The sequence below is a fragment of the Myxine glutinosa genome, chromosome 10 (assembly GCF_964187855.1).
Source record: "Myxine glutinosa chromosome 10, kmMyxGlut1.1, whole genome shotgun sequence".
Classification (NCBI taxonomy): Eukaryota; Metazoa; Chordata; class Myxini; order Myxiniformes; family Myxinidae; genus Myxine; species Myxine glutinosa.
Window position 1 is genome coordinate 71,761,498 of NC_136270.1, and position 11,932 is coordinate 71,773,429.

The following is an 11,932-nucleotide window of genomic DNA, read 5'->3' on the forward strand; positions in this document are numbered from 1 at the left end:
AGATGCAGAAAACATGGCAAAATGGAGACGATTGTCATGGGGACCGCAAGGCTAACACCCGCTATTGCAGGGGAAATGGCCTTAAAATGCATGTTGTTGTTGTTGTTGTATATCTATATATATATATATATATGTAGGGAGCTGTAATGCCCCTCCCCCTTTGTATATCCTTGCTGCTTTACCAATTACCAAGTATAACCAATTATATGTTTTGTTTTGACTTGCTACTGTACTCCTTTATGATACTGAGTTCTTTCTACTGCATTGAGGATGTGTAATATCCTAATAAGGAGTTCTCTGCCTTTGTGCTCTGGCCTGCGTGGGCGCAATCTCTAGTTCCCCTTTCCAGGCCTTGAAGGCAACCCTTATCTCTCTTTGCCTGTTTCCTGTTTTTGCCATTATCTTGCAAGTTGACAGTTTTACGAGTGACCACTCCCCTTTGTACTTTCCCAAGCCAGCTGCTATACAGAAAGTTGTAAACATGTTGTCACATAATGCTGACCATCTCCTTATCAGAAGCTAACCCATGACTGGCCTTGGATGAACTTCCTTTAATTAACTGAACAACAGGATGGGACTATGGTGGGGGACCCAATGAGCCCATTCTGTCTCTGTGTCTTGTGAGCTAACTCCACCCCTGACTTTCCTTTATATAAAGCAATGTTAATTGAATTATTTGAGAGCATCTTGTTGTACTGTTGGTCATTCCTTGTGAGTTTCAATGCAACTTTGCTGTCCTCAAGCTTGAGTACTCGAGTTCCAATAAATATATCCGTTGCTCCTTTCTTCTGAGTTCTTCTGAGTCCCAAGTCCTAAGTCTCAATCCGACAACTGGTGGCAGCGGTGGGATCAGTCTGGGCAGTCCGGGACGCGGTCCCAGGCAAGGGAGTGGTGAGAGACCAGCTGGCAATTGATCCGGGTCAGGTGAGCTGTGGTTTTCTTTTGTTTTTTCCTTTTTAGCCCGGGGGTCAGTCCAAATTGTAACCCACTCTCTCTTGCTCGGTCGCCGTACGTTCCGTTCCCTGCTCATACCTGTTCCACGAACCTAAATTTAATTACGGACCGCTTGGGTCCTGGAGCAACTGATTGTTTATGGACTCGTTAGGGTAACGTTACGTAAGGAGAAGTGCCCCACGTTGGGCGCCTGAGGTTAAGGGGTAATAGATCTCTGGGTTGTGAGGGTAAGGATAAGGGCGGCGTCCCGAACCGAGGCCTACCCGGGAGACGTTGGAATTTTAAGTAAGATCAGAACTATTATACGGGCGTAGGACGCCAGGAAAGTGCAGTAAGGGTAGGATAGACGGCTGTGTAGGCGGGCGAGCCTCTCAGGAGAGTAGGTAGCGCGGCCGTACCACGCGAGGCGGGCGAACCTCACGAGTACAAGACTGCGAGCCTCTCAGAGTTAGGTAGACGGCTGTAAACGCGAGGCGGGCGATCCTCACGAGTACAAGGCTACGTCGGTAAACTAAATTTTCCTAGGATGGGTAACAGTATGGGTAATAAGACAGTAAAGGCAGGTGAACCGCTTAGACATACCCCAGCATTTTTTATGTTTAAGAGGTATGGCTATGCTGCTGTGAGACCAGGGAAGTCATGGGTTGCATTGACGAAGGATTTAGGAGAACCGTGGCCCGAAGGAGGGTCTTTTGCGCTGGAAAAATTGGACGTATTGTATGAGACATTAGAAAAGTTCGAACAGGCCACGAAACACTTTCCGCCTGACTATTGGAAAGTCTTTGGCTGGTGGAAGGAAGAAGCGATGAAGCGACACGCAAAGTCGAAACAGGCCAGCTTGGCCGGTGAGGTAACTAAACTCAAGGGTCTGAGGAAACAGGCGAATAAAGAGCAGGATGAAGCGCTTAAGGAAATAGAGAGGCAGGCCAACGCGCGACTGATGCCGCTCGTTGAAAAACCAGACCCCGCGAGAGGGGAGGCAGTGACCAATCTACCCTCCCCAGCCCCAGTCCTAAGCTCTGTCCCGGGGTTTCAGGCACCACCTATCCTTTCTGCGCCCCCGCTACCACCTCCCTATAACCCCGCTACCATCGCGCCCCAGATACCCCAGAACCACCCGAGCCAGGGAAGGCCGTTTGCACAACTCGGGGCTAACGGAATAGATGACGGGACCGACATCGCAGGGTTCCCGCCACCGATAGGACCGGATGGGTTATACCCCTCACTGGTAGGTTGTAAGGGGAAAAGGACCTCACAAACTACCCCATCGGAATGTCAGGAAATAGAGGAAAAGAAAACATTGTGCCCTGTACAAGTTATCGGGGTTGACGCAGCAGGTCATGGGGTTCGGGAAAGAGTACCATGGAAAGAATCCTCTTTAACTGTAATGCGGGAAAGGATTCAACATTTGCTTATTGAGGATCCGCGGCAGATAGTGCCGACCATGTCGAATTGGTTTATGGCTGGCGAGTGCGACTATAGAGACATAACTCATATGGGAGTATCCGTGCTCCCACCCAAAGTATGGGAAAGGGCTAGACAAAGAGCACACTGGCCGCACGACGACCCAAGGGCGGTGGGTGCAATCCCCCGGATAACACTAGTACAATGGGACGCACTGAAGCTCCGGCTGCTGGGTGCCATCGAGCATGCGCTGTTGCCAGCAGGAGGTCCGGATTGGGGAAAAATTGGGGCCATAAAACAAAAGGCAGGAGAACCAATTGGAGAGTACCGAGAAAGGTTGGAAAAGGCCATTGCGCGCTGGGGAGGACTGGGTCCGATGCAGCTGGGAGGGCTACCCCAACCATTGGTTAATCAATATCTAATCGAGGGGCTTCGGCCGGTGTTAAAGAAACAGGTACAGACCGTCCTCTTCGGCTGGAAGGGAATGACAACCAACGAATTATGCGACAAACTGGAACAATGCCCGGGCTCCTCCCTAGAGGAGAAGAAGGATATTAAGGAGGAAATATTGCAAATGTTTGTCCAAGAGAAACGGGCTCAATTTAATCAGAATAAAAAGGGGGATCAGAGTCAGAACTACATACACGAACAGTGCCAGAAGTGGGGACCTGTTCGAGAGCCAGAGGAACATAGGAGGAGTTGTTATCCTTTTTTCTATAAGGGCCAATTCCCCAACGGAGAGTGGATCCACAGCGAAAATGAAAACCGCGACGGTTGTACTGAGGAAGATTTTGGACTAATTAATATGGACGAAATAAAACAACAATGGACAATACCACCCCCTCTCCCCCCTCCTCCTCAAAACCCTCAAACTTGGAATGTGCAAGGGCCCCCTCCCCAAAATTGGTATCCACCAAGACCCCTTCTCCAAACCCCTGGACCACCCCCCAATAGTGGGATGCAGAACGGACCAAGGGGGAACTGGGCCCCGCCCCGGGGCCCGCCGCAGTGGCAACCAGTGAACCAGTCACATTGGGGGCCGCCAGAACGCCGGCAGGGCGGAAGGGGCGCTGTAGAGGGACGACCTATGCCCTCCGCACCACCGGTTCCGCAGGAACCGTGCCATTATTGCAAGCAGATGGGACACTGGATACGTGATTGCCCAAAGGCTCGTAAGGGGTTTCAGCCCCAATACAATAGAGGGGCCTATTGACGGGACGCTGGCGAGTCGCCCAAGGAGTGTCCTCTCTTGACCATGACACCGGCAGAGGAACCAACCATGATGTTGGACGTGGAGGGAAGACAATTAGAATTTCTCGTAGATACGGGCGCGACTCGCAGCACAATTAACAAGGGGCAATTGCCCTCTTTGCGCCCTACGGCCAGGAACGTTCAAATACTGGGTGTTTCGGGTTTACCCCAAGCGCTTCCTATTTCGGAGGAAGTGCGAGTAACATGCGGCCCGCTGGAGGCTAAACATGCTTTCTTGATGACCACTACCGCCCCGACGAATTTGCTGGGACGGGATTTATTGTGCCGTTTGGGCTGTCAAATCTCATGTACCGAGGAGGGAGTTTTCGTAGACGTCGCGGAGTCTAAACGCGACTTGTTGATGACGGCACTGGCTCGTCCCGGCCCCACCGCGTATTGGTGGCGCTTGGATCCAGGGGCTTTGTCTGCTTGGACATATATCATAGATAATGTGTGTTTGGACAGTTCAGTGCTGCGAGATTGGATGCAACAGCACCAAATTTCGATAAAGGACTTAAAGGATAATCCACCCCATTGCACTGCGTACTATGATGCAACGGGTGAGGACGAGAACTACCGGGAAAGGGTTAAGGAAAAGCTGGGCGAATGGATGCCTCTACACTTGTCACGGGTATGGATCGGGCGTGAGGGAATAGGAATTGAGGTAGTCCTAACCCCGAGTCAGCATGCGCTGACCCAATACCCCGAAGGAGCGGTCGCCCATGTTACCCTCACTACTGCCAAAGGGTGGCCGCCGGAAAGTGTAGGTTGGATGGTAGGGAGGTTACGAGAAGTTCCCTTACATGGTTATCGGTGTAAGAGGGGCCGCTGGACTTTGAAACAGCTCGAAAACGGTGAAGGGTTCTCAATTGACATTAAGGCAGAACGGAGGGACGGAAAGTTCGAAGAGGCAGAGTTGCCCCCCAAAGGCACCTATGCCATGAGGGCAGTGCTGACGGACCCGGGTGAGTCGGATTACCTCCTAGCGGAGGTGCCAGACAATTTATGGCCCAAAAGCGACGGCGAGGTTGGACGGATGCGAGACGCCAAACCTCTAGTGATAGCAGTGCAGCCGGGGATGCGCTTGCCAAACGTAAAACAGTATAAGCTACGACCTGAGGCCGACGTAGGCATAGCACCAGTGATTCAATCCCTAGTGGAACAGAAGATTATCGTAGAAACTAACAGCCCATGTAATACACCAATTTTGCCAGTTAAAAAGCCGTCAAAGGACAAATGGAGATTTGTACAGGATTTAAGGGAGGTGAACAAGGTGATACAGGGCATACACCCACTAGTTCCAAACGGAGAAACCCTCATGATGTCAATTCCGCCGGACGCAACATACTTCACGGTCATCGACCTTTGTTCTGCGTTTTTCTCTGTGCCCATCGCGCCTGAGTCACAATACTTGTTCGCTTTCACCCATAGGGGGCGCCAGTATACTTGGACAGTACTACCTCAGGGGTTTTCAGATAGCCCCACTCTGTTTTCCCGGGCGCTGCACCGCGACCTGGCGGATGTGGAATTGAAGGGAGGGTCAGTGTTGCTGCAATACGTTGACGATTTGTTGATTTGCTCCCCTTCAAAGGAGGCGTGCGAAATGGATTCTTTGGCCCTATTAAAGGCCTTGGCGGCCAAAGGCCACAAAGTAGGCAGACCAAAACTTCAGTTTGTGCGGCAGGTTGTAACTTACTTGGGACACGCCATTTCGCACGGAAAACGAGAATTGGATGCTGGACGAGTGACCGCTATCACGGAGCTGCCTCGCCCTCGCTCGCAACGGCAAATGCTGCGCTTCCTAGGTATGACGGGATACTGCCGCACTTGGATACTTGATTTTGCGCTGCTGGCTAAACCACTGTACGAGGCGACCAAATCAAATGCCCCGGACCTATTGGTATGGACGGATGAATTGAGGCGATGTTTTGACGGGCTGAAACAGGCGCTGGTTACGGCACCGTCATTAGGACTCCCGGATTATGCGAAACCATTTACCCTTTACACTCACGCCGTGGGAGGTTTCGCCCAGTCAGTTTTGACACAGACCCATGGGGATAAGGAGCGGCCGGTGGCCTACTTTAGTAAAAAGCTAGACCCGGTCGAACAAGGGTTTCCGGTGTGCTTGCAAGCCGTGGCAGCGGCCAGGTACGCAGTAGAAAGAACAGCGGACATTGTTATGGGACACCCAGTAACGCTACGGGTACCACATTGCGTCACTTCGCTGTTGTCACAGCGAAGCACACAGCATTTGTCTAACACTAGATTAATGCAATACGAATCCGCACTGATCACTGCAGCCAACATCACGATCGAACGTTGCACGACGCTCAACCCAGCCTCACTGATGCCCACTCCTGAGGAGGGCGAACCTCATGTGTGCTCCGACGTTGTGCAGCTAGTCTCCACGGTGCGATCGGATTTAAAGGACAATCCCTTAGAATACCCCGACTGTATATATTATGTCGATGGATCAGCTAGGCGCGCATGGGACGGGTCTCTGTTGTCCGGGTACGCCGTGTGCTCGGATAGCGAAACGGTAGAGAGCGGGCGTCTTCCACCTACATTTTCCGCACAGCAGGCGGAGCTGTGCGCCTTGACCAGAGCGTGCAGCTTGGCGGAAGGCCTTGCCGTCAACATTTACACAGATTCGGCCTACGCTCACGGCGTAGTCCACGATAAAGGAGCCATCTGGAAGATGAGAGGGTTTCTCACATCTGCCGGTTCAGTGATAAAGAATGGCGCGTTGGTAGAAGGGCTCCTCCGAAGCATTTTACTTCCCCGCGCTATCGCGGTAATTAAGTGTCGTGGCCACCAAAGGGCGGACACTGACGTTGCCCGGGGCAACGCAAGGGCGGACGAGGCGGCAGGAAAGGCCGCCAACCAACAGATAGAACGCAACATGCCGATGGTGACACGAGCACAGAAGACAGCCGCACAGATTGCTGACATACCGACTGCGGGACCACCCGCCACACCAACTAAGGACGATATCATAAATTTGCAAAATGCTGCACCGACGGCCGAACACGAGGTCTGGCTCAAACGAGGAGCGATACGCCCTGGGCCAGGGGAAATGTGGACCCTTGATGAAAAACCTATAGCACCCCAGGCTTTACTGCCTTGGCTGGCACGCATGGCTCATCAGAATGGTCATGTGTGCCAGAGGGGGGTGATGGGACAGATAGACTACACTTGGGCAGCGCCAGGACTGTCACGGATTGTATCCGAAGTGTGCCGATCGTGTGTGGTCTGCCAGCAACACAATAGAGGGGCGCCACCGAGACATGCACATGATGGGGGACGACCCCCGCCTAGTGGGCCGTTCGCAACTATTGAGTTCGATTTTACAGAATTGGAACCAAGCATGTCGTTTCGCTATGTGTTGGTAATCGTAGATACGTTCACCAAATGGGTCGAAGCATACCCATGCGTCAAATCCGATGCTCCGACAGTAGTGAAGCGCCTCGTGCGGGATTTTATGTGCAGATTTGGCATTCCCCAGATAATTTCGTCAGATCAAGGAGGCCATTTCACGGCGCAGGTGGTTAAGGGCATCCTGAAGGCGTTGGGCGTTAAACAATCCTTCCATTGCGTCTACCACCCACAGTCCTCAGGACTTGTGGAACGAACGAACAAGACTTTAAAGAATAAACTAGCGAAACTTTGCGCAGACACAGGCTTGAGGTGGCCAGAGGCTCTTCCGCTTGCATTGATGAGCATTCGTTCCACCCCGGGTCGCACTACGGGCCTTTCCCCCCACGAAATATTAATGGGACGACCTATGAGCTTGCCCGTTTCAGCACCAACAGACATGTCCACCCTTGCTTTGCCAGTAATGGATGACATGCTTTTGAGATTTTGCATAGGCTTGTCGAATGTGGCACGCAGCATCCATGCTCGAGTACGAGAGGCGCTGCCTGAACCAATAGGCCACGCCATCCACAACTTTCAGGCCGGCGACTGGGTGCTCGTGAAGCACTTCACCCGCAAGGCTGCTTTGGAGCCACGGTGGAAGGGACCATTCCAGGTGCTACTGGTCACACCGACGGCAGTCTTCTGCGAGGGTAAACCTTCGTGGATCCACGCCACCCATTGTAAGTTGTCCATCCCCGCACCACAAGCCACACAAGACACCGCACCTCACATTGCTGCAGACACCACACCTCACACCGCTGAAGACAATGCACCGTCTAGGGCACCACAGTCTCCTAAGGGCGGCGATGACGGTCATGATGATGGGAATTCTGGGCAGCTGCCTAACAAACCCCGCCAAGGATAGGCTTCTGCAGTTTAACCCACTGAGAGAGGATCTCCCCAAATACCCAGGACACGACAACTACACGTTATTTAAACTTTACTCCGTCAAATACATAACGGCTCCCCGGGGACAGGGGATAGTAGTACATTGCTGTGAGTTGGAGACACATTTCAAGTGGTTATCTGTAAGATGGATGGAAGCCATGGTGGTACACAATGGGACACCACAGGCACGCATGACAACCCCACGCATAGTCTTAACTAAAGTTAGACAGGTGGAAAATGGAAGGTTTACTGGGACCGTGAATAGTCACGCCGCCGCAGGATATCAATGGGGCACGGGCATCGACAATACTACTCTCCTACTGTCGCATGCCCTCGTCGGCCCACACACCACGATAATACTTGAATGTGGAATATGGCCCCCGCGCACGCTGATTAGAAGGAACAAAAAGAGGGGAGATACCCAACACCAATTCCGGCCTAGTTGTGCCGCCTACGTCATTAAACCCCCTCCTGCCCAGGAAGTAAGAAGGAAGCCAGAGGAGAACACATACTGGAAGGTCGCACGGCATATGGCCACAGTACAGAATAGGACACAGTGTTGGATGTGTATGCACCTTCCCCGCACCAGCACAGCAGGCATACCAATGGTAGTGTTACCCCTATCACTCAATGATTTGTGCTCGAAGCCACTAGATACCAAATGCATTAGTACAACCCTGACAAGCCAAGGTTCTGACGGAACTGCGTGTAAACGAGTTTTCCAGTATTCACCCCCCATCCAGTCCCGACACTTTGAGGAACGTCCGGCGCCGGTTTGGGTCAAGCCGGCATGGGGGGCCCTCTGCTTAGAAGGAAAGGGCCAAGTAATGGTAGGCAAATCCGTGTGTAGAGATACCCTTCCCGCGGACCCGAGAAAAGGGAAACACACGCTCCTAGTGAACGTTACAAGCTCGCCCTTGCATAACCTCACACACCTCCAGTTGGCATGGAAAGGGGAAAACGGGACAAACACTATCCCAGGTCTTCTCACTTGCATGACCACCCATTTAGTGGCCCCGCACGGGACCATGTTTGTATGCGGGAATAAAGCTTACCCGTATTTACCTGATAATTGGGGAGGAATTTGCTATTTAGGATCAGTTTTCCCAGAGATGGAAATGCGACAGCACTTGCATAATACCACCGCACTCATAAGGACACAACGAAGCACCTATTGGCACGACGACGACACCACTACTTTACACGGCGCTGATTGGGAGAAAGCCGTTAGCTTCTTCTTCCCATGGGCTGGGACGGTCATGAACAGTTACCGCATTGACAAAATTGCGTTAATCTTAGAAACTGTGGCCAACGCCACCGCTACAGCACACGACGAAATGTTGGACACAGTTGTCCATCTGCGTACAATGGTTATGCAAAATAGGGTTGCATTAGATATGCTATTGGCAGAACGAGGAGGGGTATGTGGGATAATTGAGGGTAAATGTTGCACTTTTATTCCTGACCCCTCACAGGGTGTCAGTGCTGCTATTATAACGTTAAGGGAAAGCGCTCACTCATTGACAAGGGATCGATTGGATCGGGAAGCCTCCCACCAGTGGCTTACCGACTGGTTCAAGGGGTGGACAGGCACTATTGTAAAGTGGGTACTAACCGCCTTGGCAATAGTCCTTGGAATCGTGGTTTGTTGTGTAATAATCAAGGCTTTAGTCCTTGCGTGTGTGAGGAAGTTTTCCACAGGATGGACACTGAAGACGACAACAGAAAGGGCCATGGTGATGCTTGAAAAGCTGACCGTGGGTCCGGATGACACACCAGCTGTCAACTCAACTGCCAGTCGCGGATCCTGGAACGACGACCTGAACGAGTCCCTGGGCCGCGACAATGAGATCTCCGCTTCCGAAGATTGTTCTTCCATTGCTGATATTACCGATAATGATGTCGAGTACACTTATGCGGACCTCGAAGCATTTCAGGCTACCAGGAGGCCGTTTAAACTGGGCCCCGACACGTCGGAAGAAGAAATCGACGATTTCCTGAAGGATTCCTCTCGTTTCTTCACGATATGCCATGCCGTGGCTATGACTATGGGCCGTCCACTCCGCAGGCCTACGCCACCTGAAAATAATGTTACTGATGATGTTACCAATGATGATGTGGGCCACTTGCGAGGGTCCCCGGCTGATGTTTATGTTTCAATGCAGGCTCTGCCTCTCCATGTTTCACGAGCTCACCTTTATGTCTCACAAGCCCACAGTGAGTCAAACGCCACTGACCCAGTTCGGGATTTGGACCCAGCTGTGAACCCAAGCCCGGATGGAGAGGAACTCGATCGTGAAAATACTCTGAGTTCCGAGTCTGATTGTTTTGGAGATTCGCCCTTGAATAACAGCGAAGCAAGCAGCATCGCCTCGGACGATCTCGACTTTGACCCAAAGGAAGTTTCTCTCCCACCTTTGGATCGTTATGCTTTATTTCATGGCCATAGGTTTGAGCCACCTGATACTGACGATGTTGTGTCTTCCCCAGATCACCAGCACGTAAGAGACCTCATGAACATGAATATCGATTGAGCGCTGAAGATCGACAAGGATTTCACTTGGGGAAGCCTGGGCGAGCTCCAGTTGGGGAGGAGTCCGGCTGCACCTCTGTGGTCCAAGGGTGGGTCGGAGATCTTCCTGGGTGTGGACCCCGGTGGAACCAGAGGTCTTCGTTGTGGATTTGGCGCGCTATTCGATCTTCATGTCTCTACGGTCTCACCTCATACACCCATCTACACCCGACTTACATCATACATCCACTTACACCCACTTGCACCCACACACCCGCGGATCAGCCTGCTGGGTTCGTTGTGCGGTACTGGGTACGGGACATGCTCACTGGGCTGCATTCGTGTGGTACGTTACGTTTAGTTACACTCTCTCTCTCTCCCACCTCTTTTGGTGGATTTTGTGTGCCATTTGATCACTCTGCTTTTACGGCCTTACATTGCATACTCACATACAGACGCGAATCATCCTACTGAGTTTGTGTGGTGCTTTGGTACGGGACATTCTTACGGGGCTGCCTTCGCGTGATATGTTGAATGATTTTTCTGTTTTTGTTTGAAATAAAGGCCTTTGATTGGCTCGTAGATAACTTTGTATCTTAGATCCAAAAGGGCGGTATGTAGGGAGCTGTAATGCCCCTCCCCCTTTGTATATCCTTGCTGCTTTACCAATTACCAAGTATAACCAATTATATGTTTTGTTTTGACTTGCTACTGTACTCCTTTATGATACTGAGTTCTTTCTACTGCATTGAGGATGTGTAATATCCTAATAAGGAGTTCTCTGCCTTTGTGCTCTGGCCTGCGTGGGCGCAATCTCTAGTTCCCCTTTCCAGGCCTTGAAGGCAACCCTTATCTCTCTTTGCCTGTTTCCTGTTTTTGCCATTATCTTGCAAGTTGACAGTTTTACGAGTGACCACTCCCCTTTGTACTTTCCCAAGCCAGCTGCTATACAGAAAGTTGTAAACATGTTGTCACATAATGCTGACCATCTCCTTATCAGAAGCTAACCCATGACTGGCCTTGGATGAACTTCCTTTAATTAACTGAACAACAGGATGGGACTATGGTGGGGGACCCAATGAGCCCATTCTGTCTCTGTGTCTTGTGAGCTAACTCCACCCCTGACTTTCCTTTATATAAAGCAATGTTAATTGAATTATTTGAGAGCATCTTGTTGTACTGTTGGTCATTCCTTGTGAGTTTCAATGCAACTTTGCTGTCCTCAAGCTTGAGTACTCGAGTTCCAATAAATATATCCGTTGCTCCTTTCTTCTGAGTTCTTCTGAGTCCCAAGTCCTAAGTCTCAATCCGACATATATATATATATATATATATATATATATATATATATATATATATATATATATATATATATATATATATACATATATATATACTGTATATATATATATATATATATATATATATATATATATATATATATATATATATATATATATTGTTACGGGTCGCGGACAAGATGTTACTTTGGGCCGAGCGGATGGT

General features: G+C 50.7%; 1 protein-coding gene across 1 annotated transcript; it reads left to right on the forward strand.

The window, feature by feature from the left end:
• Positions 1–678: 678 nt before the first annotated feature.
• Positions 679–11,695, forward strand: LOC144894052 (uncharacterized). The gene is made up of 2 exons (XM_078785755.1): positions 679–924; positions 7,501–11,695. Exon 2 carries the CDS (start codon positions 7,794–7,796, stop codon positions 10,446–10,448), a length of 2,655 nt encoding a protein of 884 aa, XP_078641881.1. The 5' UTR covers positions 679–924; positions 7,501–7,793; the 3' UTR covers positions 10,449–11,695.
• The last annotated feature ends 237 nt before the right edge of the window (positions 11,696–11,932 follow it).

Excerpts from the sequence above, each read along its gene's own strand:
- LOC144894052 (XM_078785755.1), top strand. The coding sequence starts at position 7,794 with ATGCACCGTCTAGGGCACCACAGTCTCCTAAGGGCGGCGATGACGGTC.